The following is a 24384-nucleotide window of genomic DNA, read 5'->3' as shown; positions in this document are numbered from 1 at the left end:
TTCTCCTTTGTGGGGTGGCATTCAAAGACACGGGGAGCACATGTGTCTGCATGAACCCCATCGCCGCATTCCTCACTCCACCAGGTGATTGGGACACATCGCATTGGGGAAGAGGTTCAGAAGATGGAACATTCTGTATTGGTAAGGACAACATTTGTAAGGTACTCTACCTGATCATCACTGATATGGAATGTTGTTCATTGGGTTATCAGTGAAGAGTAGAGCTCCAGTTAGCTTTAGAAAGCTGCCACTTGGTGTTGCGTATAGATGGGACATGAGTTATCACATGGCTTACATATGGGAAATTGTCACTTGAATATGTGTCTGAGAGGATGGATCACTCTAGACAATGGGCAAGCTGTACAGCACAGAACGAGAGGCCCAGGTGCAAGAAAGCGCATTTGGAATCTGAATGACATGTAGGTTCACCATTCTTGAGAGAAATGTGAGTAAGCTGGTTGAGATTATCTGCCATGAGAGAGCCTCTCGGGCAAATTCTCAGGGAGCCCTAAATGGGATATTGGGTACTGAAGTCACCGAGTAGCAGAAAGTGTTGAGGGATCCCACAGGTAAGTTGCAGTATAGAAGACAAGCATATGTAGGTATGGTGATTTGCACTGGTGAAATGACGTCAACTGGACAGAGGTGCTGCATGTTGTCACTATTGTAGAGGACCTCTGAGTTGGAGAAGGGGAAGAACGTTTGTCTTTGTTCCCATTTTTAGTACCTTTACATTTGTCAGACATGGACACACATGTTCGCTGGCTTGAGGGGCGCGAAACATCATCTCAGGAGTATTTCTTTTTAAATTTCCATTCTTCTTGTTGTATCACAAGTGACTTCACCAGTAGGTGAAGGTTTTTTGGTGTGCTGAGCAAATGCAATAGGTGGAGGTGAGGATGTCGCCTTAGCACTGAGTGATTTCACATCCATAGCACTGAACTTTGGGTTGCAGTTCTGTGTGGTCATATCTTTCATGTGGCCGCAAAACAGCAACAACAGTACTGTAACTACTGGATAATGGTACACAAGGCTTTCAGGTAACTAACATTTTGCAAGGGACATAGAGGGGTACCTTTTCTTTCACCCAGATCTCCTGAAAGGCTCACTCATTGTGGTACACATGGCATTTGCAGGATGAAGTGGCATGGTTGCCAATGCATTTGATGCAACAGGGAAAAGGAGACAGGCAATCTCCCTTGTGATCATCCTTACCACAAGTTACACATTTGGCTGTGATTTTACAGGACATGCGAGTATGATAATAATGCTGTCATTGCTAGCAACGCATTGGGTTTGGAACGTAGGGTCGGACGTTGATGACTTCATGGCCTGTCTTGATCATGAGTAGGAGCTCCACTTGATCAAATGTCAAGAAAAGGGTGCGGGTAGGCATGAATGATGGTCAACCCTCTTCATAACCCAATGGGCTGCAATTATGCCCTTATCAGAGAGACATTGTTATATATCTCCCACAGTCACACCATCAAGCAGCCGATTGTATGCAGCACCATGTGAAGAAATCAGTGTTCGTTGAGCCTCTAAGTGAATAGGGTTTCTATGGAGGAGCACAGCTGTAAGCAGTTTTTGGGATTGAAAGGCACTGTCTGTCTCTTTAAAGGAAAGTTCCATTGCATAAGCAAGTGCAGAACTTCACGAGGCTGCAGTTGTGTTCACACCTTTCTGAATGATGAGTAGGATCACTGTTCTGACCACCTGTGCATGACATCATGAGGTAGTGGGGTACAACTGCAAGATTTGTCATTTCTTTGGTCTCATTCCATTTCCATTTATTAGACAGAAGTTGCGTCGATGGAGTTGATGTACCCATTGTGGGTGAATCCCCCATGATTGTCAGCATCTCCAATGGCGCACTCCTGCCTTCTGTGCCCCCCCCCCCCCCCCCCCCTCCAATCCCTCCCCGCTGCAGAGAGGAGCACATCCACCTCAGGTGATGGGTGATTGTTCACACTTCAGGTCACATGTTCTGAACTCCAGACAGAGGAACCAATCTGTAATTGGGAAGGTAACAGCTCAGGCAATCTCCCCTCCCTGGATTTGGCCTTTACCAGCGGTATGCGTAAGTCCTACCTGTCGACCTGGGTGCTGGGAGTTGTGCATTACCCAGTCACCTCTAACGCATCAGGCATGTGAAACACCATTATAGTACGACAAAAAGGGATCTCGGACACCTAAGTGGAGGAAGGTCAGGAGAAGTCAGAATAAGTAAGGAAAGAATGACAAAAATTATACTTGTATAAGTTTTGGTTACCCGATTTTACACAAGACCTAGTCCGAAAGAGGGGGGAGAGAGAATAGTAGGAGAATAGACATGCAACATGGAAAAGGAAGGAGTACTACAAAGGCAGGAGCCTCATGAGTGCCACACACATACTCACAAGAGTTGTAAGACCCCTGGGTGTCTGCAAAGCTGTGCTCCTGGCCCCGATTGCTGAGTGTTAGTCATCATTCCACCAAGAGACAGGCCAATACCTGGTGTGGTTGCTAGACTGGAGAATGAAACTTGTGGCAGCTCACTGGGTCACAGGTGATGTGGTCCACCACCTCCTGGGCACAATCCTGTTGTTTGAAGATAGCCTGCTGACTGTATCACAACCAATTAAGTCCCTGAACCATCCATCTTTGCAGTCTCCACTGTCTGAGTCAGCAGATGGATCCAAACCATACAGTGGCCACTGGAATGCAAGTCTGTGGCCACTTCCCATTTAAGTAGTTCTGCAATAGCTGAGAAGCAAAAATTAAACGTCAATGCCCTGAAGATGACCTTGTAGCTGTAGAAAAGTGTTTCACCTGACCTGAGTTCATAAGGCATATACTCTCTAAATGGTTTAGGCATTTGATAATCTGATCACTGGAGAAAGTGGTGGCCGAGCCCCGCAGCACATTGTCTACTCTGAAGTCACCCACACGAAAAGGAATGGGTGGGGGTGTATCCAGGGAAGTTCTGCATCTGCATCCAACTGATTGTGAGGTGGAAGGTATAAAGAACACATTGTGGTTTTAACTGGTATGAGAACTTCCCCTGCAAATGCTGGTATGTCTTGTAAGAGGGAGAGGAGTGGTATCTGTCATCGATGAAAACAGTAACACCGTCCCTGCTGCAGGAGTGGTACCTGTTAATGCAGACATGTCAGCCACTTTAAAATGAGTTTGTTGTGAGTAGATCCAGAATGAACTCTCCTGGAGCAGATTCTGTAATTTTTCCAAATATTATTGGTATCCATTAAAGCTGTCCTGCAATAGCCAAGTTCCTGTGGGAGCCATTGATTAGCAATGCCAGTGATTAGCGATGGTTGTCTTTGTCCTCCTTCCTCTGTGGTGGAGTTTTAACCAAGAGGTCAGGGGAAACGAGAGGCAGTACCCAGCTCTGTGGTTCCTTTATGTGAATATCAGTGTCCTCAATCATAAAATAACTATCAGAAAGCGAGAGTGCTCACCAATTGAACTGTTTTGCAGCCACTTTCTTTGATTTTGATACATTTCTGTGTGACAATTTTCATTACTTATGAGAAGAGTTGCTTACATGGACAGAGAAGACGGCTGAGTGGGCTTCTAAGGAAATGAAGTGGTATGTAGCTGAGGTTCCGAGTCTGTCGTTGATGGCATCTGAATGACTGTGGATTCAAGTGAAGCTTTCCTCCCACAGGTACACTGACATGTGCATGTACTCTCACTGGAATCTGTGGTTTGTATTTTGGTCAAGGCATCACGCTTGGTAACTGGCTCTTTAAGGCCTGATGCAAAAGCAGTAGCAAGCACCCGAGCTTTTTTAACTTCACCATAGGGTATGTGTCTCATAACTCTGAACTCTTGAATTTTCCTCTCTTCGTTATGACCCCTGCACTTTCTGCTCCACAATGGGTGATCTCCAGAGCAGTTTATACATTCTGGAAACAAGTGTACAAAAGCCATCTGATTCGTGAGCTGAGTCTCCACAATTTTCACATGTAGCCCTCCCATCACATACTGACCAAATCTTCAACGCCTGAAGCATCACATTGGGTTGGGAACAAACAGTGAAACAAGAAGATGGATATGGTCTGCAAGAATATGTTCAGGTGATTCTGGAGTGTTGCACATTTACTCCAACATTTCCATTTTTTCCAATGTGCCACTGACCATCCTCATACAGTTCTGCACTTCTGTGATACCCATTTTTTTCATTCTTCAGATAACTCCTCAGGGTCCATATCCATTATGTCGGAGCAGGTAACTACATCTTCACAGGAGTTAAGGGTGTTACGCATCTCAGCCACAACATGGTAGTCGCCTAATACCTTGCACCCCAGAAGCTTAAATACTTCGTATGATGTGGCAGTTTCAACTAGAAGTGTTATGTTATGAAGTCGTTTAACACTTTTTAACAGTCCACCAATACCGTCCACATGCCTTGTGAAAATAGCAAGGGGAGACCTCCTCAAAGGTTCCATCTGCTCTCTTGATTACAAAGTCAGTGTTATGTGTTATGGCAGACTAGTATCCATGTGTCTGAGCAAACTTCTACACAACTAGGGGGAGGGGGGGCTAGTGACCCAGAGGTTGCCCACTAGAGACTGTTTTACCCCAACAGCCATTTATCTCATCAGCAGGTAGCACACCTGGAGGTTGGGGGTATTTTTTCTATAGAGAGATGTATTTTTATCGCAGTCTAGGTGTGAATCTAAAGCTCCTCTTTCTCTGAAACACATGATGTTCTACCCCCATGCCTAACAATGGTCCTTGAAATATGCCACTGGCACTGGCCAGTCCCCAGCTCGAAACCTGGGGTCACCTTACATGTACCCAACCATTGCTGTTGCAACTTCCTAGGAAAAACACAGCCCTCCCTTCCCTAAGTTGTGGGACACCCTTCATCAGGCCCCTCTCTTGAGACCTGTTCGGCTTTGGTGATGCCACCAACCCAGGATGGAAGCTCTCCCTATAGGTGCACCTGTGAGAGCAATTACTACCTGGTTTATGGCCATTGCTCAGCATACAGGTGTCACCAAATAGACAGACACTTGTTCCTCAGCATGCATAATGATGTAACAGCCCATGCATCAGTAGTGCATTCCCTGCATAGTCAGGAGGCTATCACTTTATGAGTACCTGATGGCTACCTATGTGGAGTGGCTGTCATACTAAGTACTGGACTACCTTTCCCGCATGGCCTGCACTTCTCTAGAAAGTTTTAAACAAGTTAAGGTTGAACCCACATATGAGGACAAAACACGGGTTAATCAAAATAGGTCGTATAAAATAACAAAGAGGGGAAAAGCCATAAACAATGTCCTATGAGCAAGCTAGGTTGTCAGCAGGCAATCTGTCTTAGAGATCAGATCTGAGAAAAGATATATTCAGAGTGTACGATAGCAGCACAAAAAACAAAAAAGAAAGGCAATGACGGGGGAAGTGCATTCGCCACACATGTACTCACAGAAGAGTTGACAGCTGCCTGGAAGTCAGTAGGTGCGACATACACGTACAGACATACAAACGATTTCACTTTCGGAAAAACTGGATGATTTATAAAAGACAAAGGGCTTCACAAACTGAGTAAGTCAATAATGCTTTGGTCCATCTCTGGCCCTTATGCAAGCAGTTATCCAACTTGGCATTGATTGACAGAGTTGTTGAATGTTCTCCTGAGGGATACCATGCCAAATTCTGCTCAATTGGCGTGTTATATTGTCAAAACTCCCAAGAGCTGATTGTAGGGGTCTGCCCATAATGCTCCAAACATTCTCATTTGGGGAGTGATCCAGTGACCTTGCTGATCAAGATAGCACAAAGATAGCAATGGAACTACCATCATGTGCAGTTGGCCATTATCTTGCTGAAATGTAAGGCCAGGATGGCTTGCCATGAAGAACAACAAAACAGCGCATATAATATCGTTGACATACCAATGTGCTCTAAGGGTATCTCAAATGACAATGAAAGGGGTCTTGCTATGAAAGGAAAAGATACACCAGACGATCACTCGTGGGTATCAGGCCGTATGGTGGGTGACAGTCAGATTGGTATCCCAGTGTTGTCTGGGGCATCTACAGATATGTCTTTGGTCTGGAATCTCACGAAGACTTGTCCAGGCACGCTATGCTCAGCGGTACATGTAAGAGACCCTGCCTGCAAAATATGATGATGAGTAGGACAGGTTATGTGTAGTATGCATTACACAACTGCACAACTATTTTGATATGATTCGTGGACTTGATGAGTTAATCATTTCATCACGTTCTTTGTATGTCTCTTATTTGTATATTTTTGTCTTTATGGTATGGGTTTAAATGGCCTGTGTATGTGCATTAAATGGTGGTGGTGGTGGTGGTGGTGAAGACCACTGTTTTATCGTTGTTTGTACAGATGGATCCCAGCAAGATAGTGCCATCGGTTGTTCAGCTGTTTTCACTGATAGTGTTTTCAAAGTGCATCTTCTTGAACAATTTACAAATTATGATGTGCAGCTGTGTGGAATTATGACGGTACTGGAGTGGATTTACAGCCATCACCATTCAAGGTTTCATGTCTGCTCCAACTCGGTCAGTGCACAGCAAGCAGTCCACCAAATGTATCCAATAGACCAGCTGGACTTCTTACAATGGCTACAACACTGTGGCAAGGAGGTGGTCTTTTGGACAAATCAGGATACTGGTAAACAACATAGCCGACAAAGCAGCCAAAGACGTGTGTCGGGATGGTATTGTATGTCAAACTGCCATCCCCTTCCATGCTGTTATCTCATTATCTGATGGACAAATCATGCATCTGTGGCAAACTAAATGGTTTAAAGTGGTGGAAAACAAACAGATGCTGGTCTTCATGCCAACCTCAGCAATGGAAGGAGGTGCTGCTCACCAGACTGTACATAGGGCATAGCCCATTAACGTGTAGTTTCCTCCTCTGGCAGCAGGATCCACCATTCTTTGAAGTTTGTGGTGTGTCACTTTCGGTTCAGCATATTTTGGCTGCATGTGTCTTATATACTGACATAAAGGTAGTACTGGGTTTGGCTAGAAATCTGCTCACTGTCTTTGCCAACACAGACACCAGTGTTATAGCGGTTCTGAAATTTTGTGAAGTGGTGTGCCTCATATCTAAAGTGCGGGGGAGGGGAGGTGGACTTCAATGCATTATAAACTATTCCACATGTAGGGACACCCTTTGCATCCACTCCAAGAGAATGACATGCCAAAATTTGTCAGGGTGCTGATGACAATTATGTTGGCACCTCTCATCCAAAATTATCATCAACATAAGAAGAACTATGTGAAAACTTTATCTGTTGTGTATGTCAAGGCCTACCAGATAATGAAGTTGACACTGGTGCATTCATCCTCACTTTTGAGGGGGATTTGCATCTGGAGAAAGTGAAAATCATTGTCTACCATTGTTATGTGAAGACGTAGTTCCCATTTCCAATGCAGTAATTTAAATCCCAACCCTTTGGCCATACACTGACGGGGGAGGGGGGGGGGAGACCAAGAAGGAGTTGTCCAGCATAAATGAAAGTTGGTAGGCATGTTTCTGCATTTGATGATGTCTATTATAATTTCGCACTAGTCGCATAAGAGTAGTGCTAGTAGTGTGGCCATGAAGATTCATATCAGGTTTGCTTTAAAAATACCTTTGAGATTGGTTGTGGTCAGTTGACGTTAGTCATGCATTTAAGGCTACAAAGATGCCATTATCAACACCTTGCTAAGTTTGAACAAGGTCATGTATTTGGGCTATGAGAAGTTGTATGTTCCTTTTGCGATACTGCAGAAAGACATGAAAGGAATGTAGCCACTGTATGTGATTGCTGGCAGTAGTGGTCACTAGTGGTCACTAGAATGTATGGCCCTAAGAAGACTGGACGTCGGATGGCTATATGGCACTACCAAGAGGAAAGACGATTGTGTTTTTTGTATGGCTCTGGTGCATCATTTTGCATCTGCAGCTGCAATTTGAGGGGCAGTTGGCACCACAGTGACACAAAGAACTGTTGCAAATTGGTTACTTCAAGAACAGCTCCTAGCCAAAAGCCCTCTAGTGAGCATTCCACTGGCCCCAAACCCACCACTCTTTGCGATTTCAATGGTGTCACACTATAGCTCATTGAAGGGCAATGTGGAAGTCTGTCCTGTTTTCTGATGAAAGTAGGTTGTGCCTTGGTGCTAGTGATTGCCATGTGTTGGTTAGGAGGAGGTCAGTCGAGGGCCTGCAACCAACCTGTCTGTATACTAGGCACACTGGACCTACACCTGGAGTTATTGTCTGTGGTGTGATTTTGTATGACATTAGGAGCACTCTTATGGTTATCCCACACACTCTGACTGCAAAATTGTATATCAATCTGCCGATTCAACCTGTTGTGGTGCCATTCATGAACAGCATTCCAGGGGGTGTTTTCTAACAGGATAACACTCAACCACATAATGCTGTTGTAACCCAGCATGCTCTATAGAGTGTTGACGTGGCCTGTTTGATTACCATATCTGTCTCCAGTCAAGCAGATAATATGGGACGTCATCGCATGAGAAGTCCAGCGTCATCCACAACCCACAAACTGACATCGGGCACCTGTAGAACATGATGCATGCACATTTGAATGATTGCACTCATCATTATGGCTGTTACACAGGCTGTTAGTGTACCAGCATTTCTCATTTGCAACGGCTTACCTTGCACTTACATTGACCTGTGATCTTGCAGTGTTAATCACTTAAATATGTTACCTAGACAAATGTATTCCCAAAATTTCATTAATTCATCATCATAATCATCATCATCATCATCATCATTTAAGACTGATTATGCCTTTCAGCGTTCAGTCTGGAGCATAGCCCCCCTTATATAGTTCCTCCATGATCCCCTATTCAGTGCTAACATTGATGCCTCTTCTGATGTTAAACCTATTACTTCAAAATCATTCTTAACCGAATCCAGGTACCTTCTCCTCGGTCTGCCCCGACTCCTCCTACCCTCTACTGCTGAATCCATGAGTCTCTTGGGTAACCTTGCTACTCCCATGCGTGTAACATGACCCCACCATCTAAGCCTGTTCGCCCTGACTGCTACATCTATAGAGTTCATTCCCAGTTTTTCTTTGATTTCCTCATTGTGGACACCCTCCTGCCATTGTTCCCATCTACTAGTACCTGCAATCATCCTAGCTACTTTCATATCCGTAACCTCAACCTTGTTGATAAGGTAACCTGAATCCACCCAGCTTTCGCTCCCATACAACAAAGTTGGTCGAAAGATTGAACGGTGCACAGATAACTTAGTCTTGGTACTGACTTCCTTCTTGCAGAAGAGAGTAGATCGTAGCTGAGCGCTCACTGCATTAGCTTTGCTACACCTCGCTTCCAGTTCTTTCACTATGTTGCCATCCTGTGAGAATATGCATCCTAAGTACTTGAAACCGTCCACCTGTTCTAACTTTGTTCCTCCTGTTTGGCACTCAATCCGTTTATATCTCTTTCCCACTGACATTACTTTCGTTTTGGAGATGCTAATCTTCATACCATAGTCCTTACATTTCTGATCTAGCTCTGAAATATTACTTTGCAAACTTTCAATAGAATCTGCCATCACAACTAAGTCATCCGCATATGCGAGACTGCTTATTTTGTGTTCACATATCTCATCTCACTACTCTGAACCATGAACTCAATTTACCGTCAACTCTAACTGCTGCCTGACTATCCATGTAAAGACATTTAATTGCTTGCAAAAGTTTGCCTCGTATTCCATAATCTTGTAGAACAGACAATAACTTCCTCCTAGGAACCCGGTCATATGCCTTTTCTAGATCTATAAAGCATAGATACAATTCCCTGTTCCACTCATAACACTTCTCCATTATTTGCCGTAAGCTAAAGATCTGGTCCTGACAACCTCTAAGAGGCCTAAACCCACACTGATTTTCATCCAATTGGTCCTCAACTAATACTCCCACTTTCCTTTCAACAATACCTGAGAAGATTTTACCCACAACGCTGATTAAAGAGATACCTCTGTAGTTGTTACAATCTTTTCTGTTTCCATGTTTAAAGATTGGTGTGATTACTGCTTTTGTCCAGTCTGATGGAACCTGTCCCGACTCCCAGGCCATTTCAATTATCCTGTGTAGCCATTTAAGACCTGATATTCCACTGTATTTGATGAGTTCCGACTTAATTTCATCCACCCCAGCCGCTTTATTGCACTGCAATCTATTGACCATTTTTTCCACTTCCTCAAATGTGATCCTATTTCCATCATCATTCCTATCCCATTCTACCTCGAAATCTGAAACATTACTGATCGCATTTTCACCTACATTGAGCAACTCTTCAAAATATTCCCTCCATCTTCCCAAGGCATTCACAGGATTCACCAGCAGTTTTCCTGACCTGTCCAAAATACTTGTCATTTCCTTCTTACCTCCCTTTCGAAGACTGCTAATTACACTCCAGAATGGTTTTCCAGCAGCTTGACCCATAGTCTCCAACCTGTTTCCAAAGTCTTCCCACGATTTCTTCTTGGATGCTGCAATTATCTGTTTGGCTTTGTTTCTTTCTTCAACATAACTTTCTCTGTCTACCTGGGTTCTGGTATGTAGCCATTTTTGATACGCCTTCTTTTTCCTTTTACAGGCTGCCTTGACTGTATCATTCCACCAAGCTGTTTGCTTCTTCCTACTTTTACACACTACTGTTCCAAGACATTCTTTAGCCAGTTCTAGTACTGCGTCCCTGTACCTTGTCCATTCCTTTTCCAATGACTGTAATTGATTACATTCAACTAAGTGGTACCTTCCTGAGATCGCTGTTATGTACTTGTGCCTGATTTCCTTATCCTGAAGTTTCTCCACTCTTATCCTCCTACATATGGACCTGACCTCCTGCACTTTCGGCCTCACAATACCAATTTCACTGCAGATTAAATAATGATCAGTGTCATCAAAGAATCCCCTGAATACATGTGTGTCCCTCACAGCCTTCCTGAATTCCTGATCTGTTATTATATAGTCAATGACAGATCTGGTTCCCCTGCCTTCCCAAGTATACCGGTGAATGTTCTTATGTTTAAAAAAGGAGTTTGTGATTACTAAGCCCATACTGGCACAGAAATCCAAGAGTTGTTTCCCGTTCCTGTTGGCCTCCATATCCTCTCCAAATTTACCCATAACCTTTTCATACCCTTCTGTTCGATTTCCAATCCTGGCGTTAAAATCACCCATGAGCAGAACACGGTCCTTGTCCTTTACTCTAACAACTACATCACTGAGTGCCTCATAAAAACTATCCATCTTATCTTGATCTGTCCCTTCACAATGCGAATATACTGACACAATCCTAATTTTCTTGCTAGACACTGTCAAATCTATCCACATCAGTCGTTCGTTTACATACCTTATTGCAACTACGCTGGGTTCCATTTCTTTCCTGATGTAAAGCCCTACACCCCATTGTGCTATTCCTGCTTTGACTCCTGACAGGTAGACCTTGTATTCTCCCACTTCCTCTTCTTTCTCACCCCTTACCCGAATGTCACTAACAGCTAAAACGTCCAGCCCCATCTTACTTGCAGCCTCTGCCAGCTCTACCTTCTTCCCAGAGTAGCCCCCGTTGATATTAATAGCTCCCCATCTCATTACCATTTGTTTGCCAAGTCGTATCTTAGGAGTCCCTGGTTTGTCAGTTAGAGGTGGGACTCCGTCACCTCCAAAGGTCCGAGGCATTTTGCTCTGATTGTTGCCAGCATCATATTTAAAGTACCAGGGAAGCAGGTTGCTAGCCTTACTTGCCCCGAGTCCCATTGGGTTTTACCCCTAACGGCTGAGGGACTAACCGGTGGATTTGGTAGTCTTTGCCGTATGAGCACAAAGGTGACCACGACTCAGAATATGTCCGAGATGCCCAGCCTTATTCCAAAGTAATTGGTATCCCGACTGTCGGGACCACTTACTTGGCCACTCATACGTTGCCCGTGGTTCATGAACTAGGACATGACTACAGGAACCCACACCATGAACCACATTTCATTAATTTACGTTAATTATTATTTGGTCAATGTATGTGTCCCCAATATACAAACAATCCAATTTGTGGAGAGCATGGTTGGCCACTTCATGAAAACTCACCATATAAGCTACCATTTTCAGTGTCAATTTCAGAAAGGACTGCTTCCCAGTCCTTGACATGTGCTACCCTTATGAAGGAGTGCAAAATCCAGCAACCATACCCCAATGGTCCCTCATATTTTGGAGCTTGAAAACATATACTATCACTTAAATCCCATCCAAATGGTACTGACTGAAACCCCTTCTGTTGCCATATAGTTGGCAGTAACTCTAATATTTACTGCAGCTGTGCAAATAAATGAGCACAGGGTGTGATTGGCCTTACTTGTGATTCTTGTACCAGCACTTCAGTAACCTGGACTCTACACACCAAGCCAGAGAAGCAACATCCTTGTTCAGCTTCTGCCAGTGACAGGGCTCCAGTTAGGGAACTTTCTTCCCATAAATCCAAAGACTGAAGAAGCCACGTGGTGGAGGACCAAGGGCTTTCTGCACCTCCTCCGTTCTTGTTCCCATGGTGGATAATCTTCCACAAGGGATACCTTTAACGTAGTTAAAGAGAAAAAGAAGAAATTTTGGGAGAGGGCTACCAGTGACAGCAGAGAGGCGAGAATCCCCCCCTCTTTCCATCGAACTCCAAACAGTGTTTGTTAATGTTGTTTCACCCTCACAGGTGAAAGGCGGTGCTCCTGGGGCATGACCTGTTCTTGTGGGCCCTTCACACTTAAGGCTCTCTTATGTCTACATATACATCTGTACTTCACAAGGAGCATGACAGTGTGTTTTGGAGTATACTTATGGTACTTCTTTCTAATTCTGCTCCTCCTTTTTCTGTTTGTGATTGGTACGTGGGAAGAATGATTGTTGGTAGATCTCTGTATTTGCTTTAATTTCCCAAATTGTTTTGTTGTGGTCATTACATTTGACATATGCGGAACGGAGTAAAATGTTGTCTGACTCTACCCAGTATGTACTCTTGTAACATTTCAATAGTAACATCAGCCAGTGGAGTTTGTTGATCATCTCCATAATGCTGTTATACTGAATAAACAATCCCATAATTAAATGTGCTGCTCTTAGTAGGATCTTGTTTATCTCTTCTATTAATCTAATACTGTAAGGGGGTCAGACTGATGAGCAATACTCAAAATCTGTAGGAAAAAGTGTTTTGTAAGCCACCTCTTTCATGGATGAATTTCATTTCCTTAAGATTCTTCCTATGAATCTCAGTCTGACATCTGCTTTTCCCCTGTTTGCTCCTCCCTTCTCCCTGCCCCCTCCCCCCTTCCTTCCCCTCTTCACACACTAGATGACAGTGCTGGACTGTATCAAATGCATCCTCAAGTTAAAGAAAAGGCATCAGCCTGAACGCTAATGTCTAAAGTGCTGTACACAATGTGGATCTCATCAAGGGACAGAGTGAGCCGAGTTTCACAAGATCTCTGTTTGTGGAATTCTTGATTTTGTAGAGGAAATTTTTGCTTTCCACATCTCAGAAGAGACCTTCCGCATACACACTGGTATCCTTTCCCAACCAGCCACAACCAGCCACTGTTTCCCAGAGAGGCTCCATTACTCACCTAATGTTAGAGCTCCCAGTGACTAGCATACCTCAAGATGTGCAGGAAAGAGAGTAAGTGAAGTTCCAGAACGTACTGACCTCCAGGGAGCTCATGGCTCTTTTGTGAGATTTTGTGTGTTGCTTTATTGCAGCCCTTTGCTCTTTTCTGGCTGTATTCTTTTACCCAAACCCCTCCCTCCTTGTCCTTATTTCTTCCTCTCTTCTGTTCTCTTGGTGTCCTTGCTTACGATGGCCCAGCCACCTTCCTGGTTTCTGCTGTCCATTACAGTTTTGTTCCTTTTGTTTTTTTCTTCATCTTTCCATTTTCAGCATTTATGGTCTGCCATTGAGGTTTGACCGTCCCTTCTAATTTTGTCTCTGTAGTGTGGATCAACTTGAGAAGAAAATCTTTCTTAGTGTCTTTGGCATGTGGCCTTTCCACCTCTTCCATTTTTTTCTTTATGTCATTGTACTTTAATGTATAAACCAGCATGGTAGCCAGTCTGTGTGGTGGAGTCATTATGTACCCTTTTGATTGATCCACTTGATAACACAGGGATCACACTTTTGATACCAGAGCTGTTACCTCCCCATGTATGCCTAGGAGTGGTTGTTTGTCATTCTGGGGCATTGGAACTCCTGGCAATGACCGCTGTGCCTGATAGACCTTGCTGTGGCTGGGTGATTCCCAAGGGGAGAGCCCCTGATTGAAGTGGGTGGTTCCAGGGCAGACAATTTGTGTATGAAACCTGTTGAGTTCCAAAAAACTGGCCATTCTTCTACAGCAGTCTCTTTAGTTGGAAATGGATCTTTTAATGCTGCTGCTTATGACCCTGCAGCCTTTCTTTCACTGGCTACCCTTTGGGAGGATGGCCAGGCTCCCCAGCTTGAGACCCTTTACCCACAACCTTGCCTGCACCAAGACTGATGGGGAAACCCTTCAGTGCCACCAAGCTGTTATTTTTTATGCAAACTGTTGAGGACTGTGGTATGTGCCTTCTTAATGATGATTCCCTTCCCATTATAAGGCTGCTTATTGCACTTACACTGCCACTCTTTTGCTCATTTCCCCTTTCTTCTCCCTTGAACACACTGCTTACTACACTATTACTTCTGTGATAGTAACCACTACCCATTGATTCTCTCACTCCTTGCTCACTTCCTGATGGCCAAGTTACCCCAATGGTCTTTCCGTCTTGCTGATTGGCATCTATATACCTCCCAGGTCGTGTTTACCTCCTCTCTTTGGCAGATTGTATTAATGAAGTCATCTGTGATGTGTCTGGTACTATTACTCGCGCTACTGACATTATTGACCCCTTCTCAAGAAGCTCCTTTCACTGCCAGATGGTCCTGTGGTGGAACACAGCCTTTACCATCACCCCTGCTCTGTTTGTGGATGATTTCTGTATCTGGGCTAGTGTCCACTTCATGGCCTCTGCAACAGCTCCAGGGTGCCGTTTGGCATTCTTCTGCATGGACTCCCTCACATGGCTTTCAATTCTCCCCCTTAAATTGCAAATGGTGCATTTCTGCAGCTGTACTGCAGTCTATCCTGACCCACAACTCTACCTTGATTTCCAGTCCCTGATTGTGGTCCCCCCAGTTCCTTTTCTTGGGACTTCTTTCTGACAGCAAGATTACTTCGTTGCCCATATCTGCCTTCTAAAGACTGGCTGTTTCTGTAAACTCGGTGCCTTTCCCTTCTCTGCCCATACCTCGTGGGGTGTGGATTGTTTAGTCTTCACTACCTTTATCAGGCCTTACTTCTGTGCTTTCTGGACTACAGTTGTCGGTTTATAGCTCAGCTGCCCCTTCCACACTGCTCCTCTTGGACTCAGCCTACCATTGTGGTATCCGTCTGGCTGCTGGTGCCTTTCGCACTAGCCCTGTCTATAGTTTTCTGGTTGACATTGGAAAGCCCCTCCTTTCGTCTCAGCAGTCCCACCTCTTGGTTTCCTATGACTCTGCTATCCACTCTTTCATTGTTCACCCCTCCTATTCTTTTCTTTTTGCAACTTGGACATTGCCTGCCTGCCTGCCCTAGGGTTGGTTTATAGGATGGGCTCCACCTTGCTTCTCTCCACTGCAGTTTCCGTCTTTCCTCTGTCCTGTGCCTTACGTTCCCACCCGAATGCCACCCACCTCCCCCTCTACACCTGCTCCCTTTGGTTGGTTCCTCAACCCTGGGTTCAGATGGGCTCTTCTGGCTTCTGAAGGACTCTATCGCTCCATGGTGCACTGTTGTTCGTACCACCTGCTCTTACAAGAGTTTTTGGTTGTTTTTTACACCAATGGCTCTAAATCTGCTTTTGACATGGGATATGCCTGCACGTCTTCTGTTGCCATGGAACACCATCTGTTGCCTGCCATGTGAGGGGTGTTTACTGTGGAACTGATGGCCATTTAACAGACTATCTGCTTTAATAAACGGTCCTCCCTCACCCGAGTTTTGTTATGTACGGACTCAATGAGTGGCGGGGTGTTTACTGTGGAACTGGTACCCATTTACCAGACTGTCTGCTTTATTAAACAGTCCTCCCTTACATAGTTTTTTTTTTTTATGAACGGACTGAATGAGTTCCTTTCAGGCTATAACCCAGTGTTTTCCTGCCACTCATTGGTCTCTGCCAACTTTTTGCTCGGTTGTGGACTGGCTCTTGAGGAAAGGGGGGGGGGCACTCCTGTGTTTAATAGACATTGTGATATTAGGGGACTCCCTCCACATGGCCTTCTTCCCTCTGCCTCTCCCAGTTGGTGTCTACCATTCTCTGCCATCTTTTTACCAGCCATACTAGGTTTACTATGTAATGAGCAGTCCCCCCACCCCATGCAATTGTAGAGACCTCCTCTTGATTATTCATATTTTGAACTTCCTGGCAGATTAAAACTGTGTGCCGGACCGAGACTCGAACTCGGGACCTTCGCCTTTCGCGGGCAAGTGCTCTACCAACTGAGCTACCCAAGCACCACGACTCACGCCCCGTCCTCACAGCGTTACTTCTGCCAGCATCTCGTTTGCCCGTGAAAGGTAAAGGTCCCGAGTTCGAGTCTTGGTCTGGCACACAGTTTTAATCTGCCAGGAATTTTCATATGAGCACACACTCCGCTGCAGAGTGAAAATCTCATTCTGGTATTCATATTTTGCTGGACTGCCCTCGCCTTTTGGCCCTTTGCAGTTAACACATCCTCCCACTCTCCTTATCCCAAATGTTAGCGGACCACTCTTGCATAGTTGTGTTTGCCCTCAATTTTCTTCATGAAAGTGGTATTTCCTTCTAGGTTTAAGTACCTGTATTTCCTTCCTGAATTGGAGTCCCTTGGTTAGCATTGGTGTTTGTTTGGATGCCCTTCAGCCTTACATCCACACTAGCCAGGTGTCCTTCCCATTTTCCCTATGGTCTGCCTTTTTTGTGTCATTTTGTTTACCCTTTTCTTGTGTCTTTTGCCTGGTGTTGTCACTGTTGTGTCATGATCATAGTATGGTGGGGGGAATGGGATGGGTCGGCAGTGGAGTTGAAGCCCTGTCATGTCTAGTGTGTCTGGAGCACCCCCTGCTCTCGTCCCTCACCTCCTCCCAAACATCGTTCTTTACTCTTCTTGCCACTCTGACATTCCTTCTGGCTCTTTGTTTGCTCATTTTCCTACCGCATTCATTGGACTGTGCTGCTGATGTTGTTTTGCCCTTAGTTGCTGCCACCTAGGATTGTGGAACCGACAACCTTGCTGTTTGGACGTCCCCCTCTCCCCCCACCCTCTACCAACCAACCAGCCTACCTACCTACCTACCTACCTACCTACCTACCTACCTACCTTCGCAAAATAATGCGAATGGTGGTTTGAAAAGAGTTACATTCAAAGCAGATTTCCTTTTACGCAAGATGAACTATGTGCGAGAATGTATGATGAATTTTTTAAATCACAAAGCATTTGACTCTCATTTAAAAATCAACTCCTTGAGGACGACCATTTAGAAGAATTTCGAGCCCACAAGATGAGACATTTGCGTCGTTATTAAAAATTTTACTGGCACATTTGTGTGATGTATCTTAAAGTGTAACACGTGCAAAAAAAAGATCAACATTATATGTGGAAGCTTAGCTTCTCTTCCAAATTATTAATCTTCGAGACCAATATTATATGTGAATGCTATGTATATTAATTTAAGCCATTAAATTTTCTTATTTGTGTATTCGCGCTACTTAAGAGTGATCTTACTATTGGCTGACTACATCACGTGTCCTATTGCTGTCATCAGCTGGCGAGATCACGTGAATGAGCTATGACGCTTAGAAAAGCGCATGGCAATCTCTGTTTCAACGCTTCGGAAAGTGACATGCGTTGTTTGGTGGAATTCAAATTTATACCTTCGTAATACAAAAATATGCAGCGTACATGTTGCTGCACATCAAAGGTCTTTCAAAACGTGTTTTTCCCCCCTGAGTTTCGTTTTCTAAAGTGCCGGGAAATTCTACGTCGGTATATAAAACCATAAACATTCAAACAATTGATGAGTTTTAGTGTCGAGGAAGAGTATACTGTCACTTAACATGGAAAAAGTGTATTTTCACCCGGGTTGGTTGGTTGGTTTGGGGAAGGAGACCAGACAGCGTGGTCATCGGTCTCACACCCGGGAGAAAGTGTGTTTTTAACCGGGAAATCCGGGAATTTTTTTTCCTTGTCCACGTATACACCCTGATAAATGTCCTCGCTGATTTCTCTGAGTGGCATCTCTGGGGCCTACTTGTGATTTTTGTCCAGAACTTCTTTTCACACTGTACTTCCCAAGTTCGAGTTTGTGCTTCCCACATCTCCATATCCAAGAGAATAGGGACCCACAGGCCTCTGTATTAATTCTCTTTCTAGTGGCCATCAACGGTGTAGCAGCATCTCTGGGGTCTTCAGTGTCGTCCTCCTTGTATGCTGACAATTTTTGTTTTTACTGTTCCCCTTCTAGCATGGGTGTTGCTGAAACTGCAGGGTGCCATTTGCAAAGCGCAGTCGTGGCCCCTCACTTACGGCTTTCAGTTTTCAGCTGCTCAGATTCATGTCATGCACTTCTGTCGCTGTCATACTGTTCATCCACAATCAGAACTTTACCTCAATGACAATTTACTTATTGCTTTTTGGGACTGGTCTTCCATGCCTGGCTTTCGTGACTTCCCCATTTTTGTCAGCTTGAGCAAAGATTCTGGCTACACCTTAATACACTTTGCTGCATCAGTAACACTAGCTGGGGTGCACTACCCTTCTGCAGCTTTATAAAACCCTGATCTTTTCCCACCTTGATTACGGGAGTCTGGCAAATGGTTCAGTCTCACCTTCTGCATTGCAGTTACTGCCTACCACACACCACTGTGCAGTTTTTGAACTAGCCCTGTGAACAGCCTACTCACAAAGGCTGGGGTCCCTTCATTTAGGATCAAGCACCAACAACAGCTGCTCTGTTATGTTATGCATGTTTGCAGCACCCCTAAGCATACAAACTATTGTGGCCTTTTTCCTAGTAGGGAGATCCACCTTTCCACAATGGGAACCCAGAACCGGAGTCACAATTGCAGTTCAATTACAGTGTCTGTGCTCAGGACTTCAACTTCCCCCACTATTATCTCTTGTTAGGGAGCAATCAGTACACCTCCATGGGTCTGTCTCGATTTATCCTTTGGACCAAAAGAGGCAATTGACCCCATGGTGTTTTGCTGCCTGTTCCTGGCTGTCCTCTATGCATTTCTGGGTTTGTATGTGGTATACACTGACAGCTCAACGGTCGATAGATGAACTGGTTTTGCTTACACACATGCACGGTGGAGTGAACTGTGCCCCCCGCCAAATTGACGCACACTGCTGAATTGGGGGCCATCAAATGAGCCCTTAGCCATGCTCACTCTTGCACCAGCGGGATGCATCAGTCTGTAGATGCTCGCTGAGCAGCCGTCGGACTATAGACCAGTGCTACCCTCATTACCGATTAATTATGACTATCCAGGATCTTCTTATGACCTCCATCAAGCTGCATTGCAGGTCAACTTTGTCTGCTCGCATGGATATGTGGGGATCTTAGGAAATCACCATGCTGACCGGTTCGCAAAGTTGGCTGCCAGGATGCTGGTTTTGGAAAGAGTGGGGTCAGAACTGGACCTTCAGTTAACTCTGTGCCATCAATTGTTGGAGGTCTGGAACTCAGAATGGTCTGCCCCGGACTCTCCAAACTGAGGCAATAAAGGAGACCATGACCATGTCTCCCCTTCCCGCTTTTTGCTGGGAATCCACTGTCCTTTGTCAATTATGCACTGGGTACACTTGGCTGACCAATGGCCATATTCTCCGAGGTGAAAATCCACCTTAATGCTAATGTGGTCCCGCCTGATGGTGGCCACATCCTGCTAGACTGTTCGAATTTGGCCACTTTGCGGCAATATCTTAAACTTTGTGACACGCTACCTCTGGTGTTAGTAGATGATGCCAAAGTGGCTGACCTGGTTTTACATTTCACTGTTGAAGGTGGTTACTACTTGTCTCTTTGGCCTCATTGACCACCTGAGGGGTTGAAGGGGCACTTCTCACCTGCTCTGGCTTACAGGACCCTCAGCAGTAATTGGTTGCCAGTCCGGCCTGGCCCCCACCCTTCCCACCTTTTTATTCTTCTTATTCTTTTATGTTTGCCAGTTTTAATGTTTTGTCATTCCTAAAATATTATCTTCTTGTCTGTGCTGCTCGTTTTCTTTGGGTAACAGACAGTGAGATGGTGGTGGGGGGTTGCAGATGGTGCACAGCTCATTCTGGGCAGAGCGGCTCACCCACGTTACACCGTCTCACTTCCCTCCTACTTCTCCTTGACTTTCTCTCTGTATTATTGTATCTTGATTACAATTGGGCTTCTCAGGACTTGCCTTTTGTATCCTTCCTCTGAGGATTATTCATAGTTCAATAAGTATAGGACAAAGGGACTGATGACCTCGCAATTTGGTCCCTTTAACTCCAACAACCAACCAATGTGCAATGATGTGCTAGTATGGTAGGTAACTGACTGTATTATAATCTGCTCATTCTAAGTGCAGGCACATCTGAATGGATTGGGAGCTGAGGAATTTTAATTATTTTTCGTACTCCTTGAGAAGTGCATTCTGTCTTTGAAGATCTGGTGGCACAGTGCAGCTTGAAGGTGATAACCAGTGGAGAGGAGATGATCTGATGCATTGTCCTCATTGCTGCATTTAACTCAACATCGATTTTTCACACATATGAGCTTTTAAGTCACACTAGAGCACAGTATTCGGCAGTAAAGTAGACAAATCCTAAGGAAGAATGTCTTAGTATTGTAGCTTTTGCACTACATAAGGTACCACTCAGTTTCTATATGGTGATATTGTACTACCTCGGCTTTGCTGCAGTGTTTTCTGTGTGTGTTTTGCATGACAAGGTTTTGTCAAGACTTACTCCTAGGTACTTTGGGAGGGCATGGTCGTGGAGGACTTGGCCATTCTATTGTTATTGGATGTGGTGCTAATCTTTACTTTTTGAAATATTCACCCATTAAACTTAGATCTGCAGAGAGTAGCTTTTCACTGCTTCAAGACTTCTCTGTTGAGTGGCCAAAGCCAAATCGTCCCCATGAATGAACTCCCTCAATTGTGTTTCAGGAAGACCAGATGTATATAAGTTGAATAGAACTGTTGCCAAAACTGAACCCTGGGGAAGACCATTCTTAAGTTTCTTTTGTTTATGTAATAAACTGCTGAGGACCACTTGGAAGCATCTCTGAGATAACATGTTGTTTGTGAGCCTCATTATAGTTTGGTATTATATAACATTTGCGAGTTTGTGTAGGAGTCCTTGTTTCTGTACTGTGTCATAGGCAGCTGCAAGATCAGAAAAAACCACTGATGTTTTAAGTCATTGTTGGAACCCAGCTTTTATGTGAGTAGTTAAGGTAAGTTCTTGGTTTGTTCAGATTCTATTAGGCCTTAATCGTGTGTATTCGATGGGAGTAACTTATATTTGATGGGAGCAACTTAATGGATCTTTGGACTGATTTGTTAAGTATGACTTTCTAAAAGCTTGCAGCAGCAACCCAGGAAGGCGATTGGTTGATAGCCAACAGCTTTATTTCTTGGTTTACAAGGCTTCAGTATAGTATGGTTTTTGTTTCTTTGAAGGCTTTTACCCGATAGCTTTATATTGATGAAAAAGTTTGCGAGCAATTTAAGAGTATTATTTCTGCAGTTGATGAGGAACTCTGGATGTATCCCATCAAATCCTGAAGCTTTACCCTTTTTATAATTTTATTTGTGTGTGTGCTGCATTGGTATTGTCTAAGGTGAAATCTCCATAAAGTTTACTAAACCCTGTCTTAACCATTATTGTATGTGGCTTATATGAGAGTGCTGCGAAGAGGGAAGTTATTCTGTTTGCAGTCTGGTCTGGTGTGACTTCAGGACCTTTGTAGGTGGGGTCGACTTCCTCCTAGTTTTCTTAAGAGGCTTGATGCCACTCTACTTGACTTCTTAAAACCCAGTCTCTCTGTTTTCTGTTCCCAGCACTCTTTATGAGCTTTATTTAGATGTTGAAACACTATAAGCAGATGATGTACAATAGGACATGATGAATCACTATAAGTAGTAGATGAGTTTTACTATTTGGTAACCTGTAAATGGCAGAAGTAAAGAGGATATAAAAAGGAGAAGTGCAATAGCAAGAAAAATGTTCCTGGAAACATGTAATATAATTTTTTTGTAAGGAAGTCTGTCCTGTATGTGTTAATCTGGAGTGTAGCCTTGTTCAGAAAACGCGAAAGTTTAGATAGTTAGATCAAGTAACTGATAAAGAGGTACTCCACTTAATTGAAGAGAAAAGTGCTGTGCGGTACAACTTCAGTAACAGAAGGAACAGGTTGACAGAACACTTCATGAGATATCAGAGAATAGTTAATTTGGTAATGGAGGCAAGTGTGTTGGAGAGAGGGGGATGGGATGAAAAATTGTAGAGGGAGACCAGGGCATGAAGGCATGACTATAGCAAAAAAGGGTCAAGTGACTTTAGGTTAAAGTAGTTGCACAGTGATGAAGAGACTTGAATGAGATAGAATTTTGTGAAGAGCTGCATCAAACCAATCTGAAGACCTCAGCAACAACTAGAAATTTCACGGATTGCTGTCATTTAATGTTGATGTCCTTAATTACTGTATGTGCCTCAGAATATGATATGGATATGTTCCTGTGGCCGCTGCCTTCTTTCTCCACTTGAAACTAAGTGAAACATTGGATTTAACTTAGAATTTGCCATTTGTAATTTGAAACTAAGTGAAATATTGCATTTAACTTAGAAGTTGCCATTTGTAACTGCCTTGGTGCTGTTCAGTATGTCTTACTCGGTGGCTTACTTGAAATGTGTGAATTGAGCTTTAAAATGAGATATATTCTTAGAAAACCACACTGAGAGGACATTTCAGAAAACATATTTGTTTGAAAAATGTGGTCTCATTCAATTTTAGGTGTAGCTATGAATGTTCTTGCATTTATAAAATGATGATACAATAGTGGTTTGACACTTCCACAATCGAAGATTGAATGGCAGATGAATGTTATTTGAACATAGCTTCAAAAAACTGCACTTTCTAGGGGGAAAAAAAAAACATTTACGGGTCAGTTAATGAGTGACAGTCCTGCCCTGAACTCCAGGAGTCGACACTGAGTGGAGAATTACGTAGAGTTAATCATTTACAGAGTTTTCACCACCATACTTTATGATAATGCAGAAACACAACTCGAGCACATTAAAATTTCCATCACCATACTTCAAAATGAGTTTGTTTATCTTTCAAATGTCACTGGGACGTATTTGGCTATTAAATTTCTTTACTTTTATTTAACAACTCTAATCTTGCCATTTGGTTTTGTTTTCAGAATGATGATGTTGCTGAAATCCAAGAACGCAAGAGACAAAGTGAACTACGCAGAAGGGAATCTCTTATTTTGTCACCAAACAGAAGAAACAGTGCAAAGGACATTTCTCTGTCTGTTCCTGAAATATTTGCACATTACACAAACTGTTTGAAGTTGTCTGCAGAAAATGTATGTTATGAGAGGATTGCTGGGAACTTTAATAACACAAAATATCTAAGTAGCTACTGCACGTGTTATTGACAAATAACATGTGCAGTAGCCATTTAGATATTTGTGGTACTTGTTACAGGCCATAATTGTTTTAACAACTCTTTTCTTAGTGCTAGTTGTGATGTCTGTTGCATTCATTACTTTCTTCTTTTTATGTTGTTTTCAAATACAGATTGAAATAATTTTGTGTTGAATAAGTATACTCTGTTAACAAAGTAAAACTTAAAGCGAATTAGTTCCTATTGGATTTGTTTTAGGTGATATTTTCCGTTGTAGTAGCTGTGTAGTATTTGATTTGAACTATGAGCTGTATGACTGAGTTGTCATCTGTGACTGAATATGTCCTTTTCATTTAGAACAAATATGTTATAAAACAAGATTAAATTTAATGTGTTGCCAGGAAACAGCCTGCCAGTTGCAGTTTCGCATAGTGATGTTGTGAAATATTGCAAACAAAATCGAATATCTTGCAAAATTGAGATCCTATACAGTGGAACCTTGCTTAACAAGCACTTCCTACAATGTGCAATTCGCATAACGAGCAAAACAAATTGTAAAAAAAAATTACTTGCTCAATGAGCGATGTTTTGCATGAGTGATGACAATTTAGCGCAGCGTCAGTAGTCGTTCGCATGCAGCAGGGGAAACTTTCACCA

General features: G+C 43.6%; 1 protein-coding gene across 3 annotated transcripts in view; it reads left to right on the top strand.

Moving 5' to 3' along the window:
- Positions 1 to 24384, top strand: part of LOC126175822 (condensin complex subunit 2) — a 203144-nt gene that overhangs the window by 7940 nt on the left and 170820 nt on the right. For all 3 annotated transcript variants that reach the window (XM_049922817.1, XM_049922815.1, XM_049922816.1), the window contains exon 2: positions 23519 to 23686. In XM_049922817.1, the coding sequence (XP_049778774.1) occupies positions 23519 to 23686 (168 nt within the window). The remainder of the gene's footprint in view (positions 1 to 23518; positions 23687 to 24384) is intronic.

Source organism: Schistocerca cancellata, chromosome 3 (assembly GCF_023864275.1).
Source record: "Schistocerca cancellata isolate TAMUIC-IGC-003103 chromosome 3, iqSchCanc2.1, whole genome shotgun sequence".
NCBI lineage: Eukaryota > Metazoa > Arthropoda > Insecta > Orthoptera > Acrididae > Schistocerca > Schistocerca cancellata.
The sequence above is the reverse complement of the archived record's forward strand: the minus strand, read 5'-3'. Positions and strand labels throughout refer to the sequence as shown.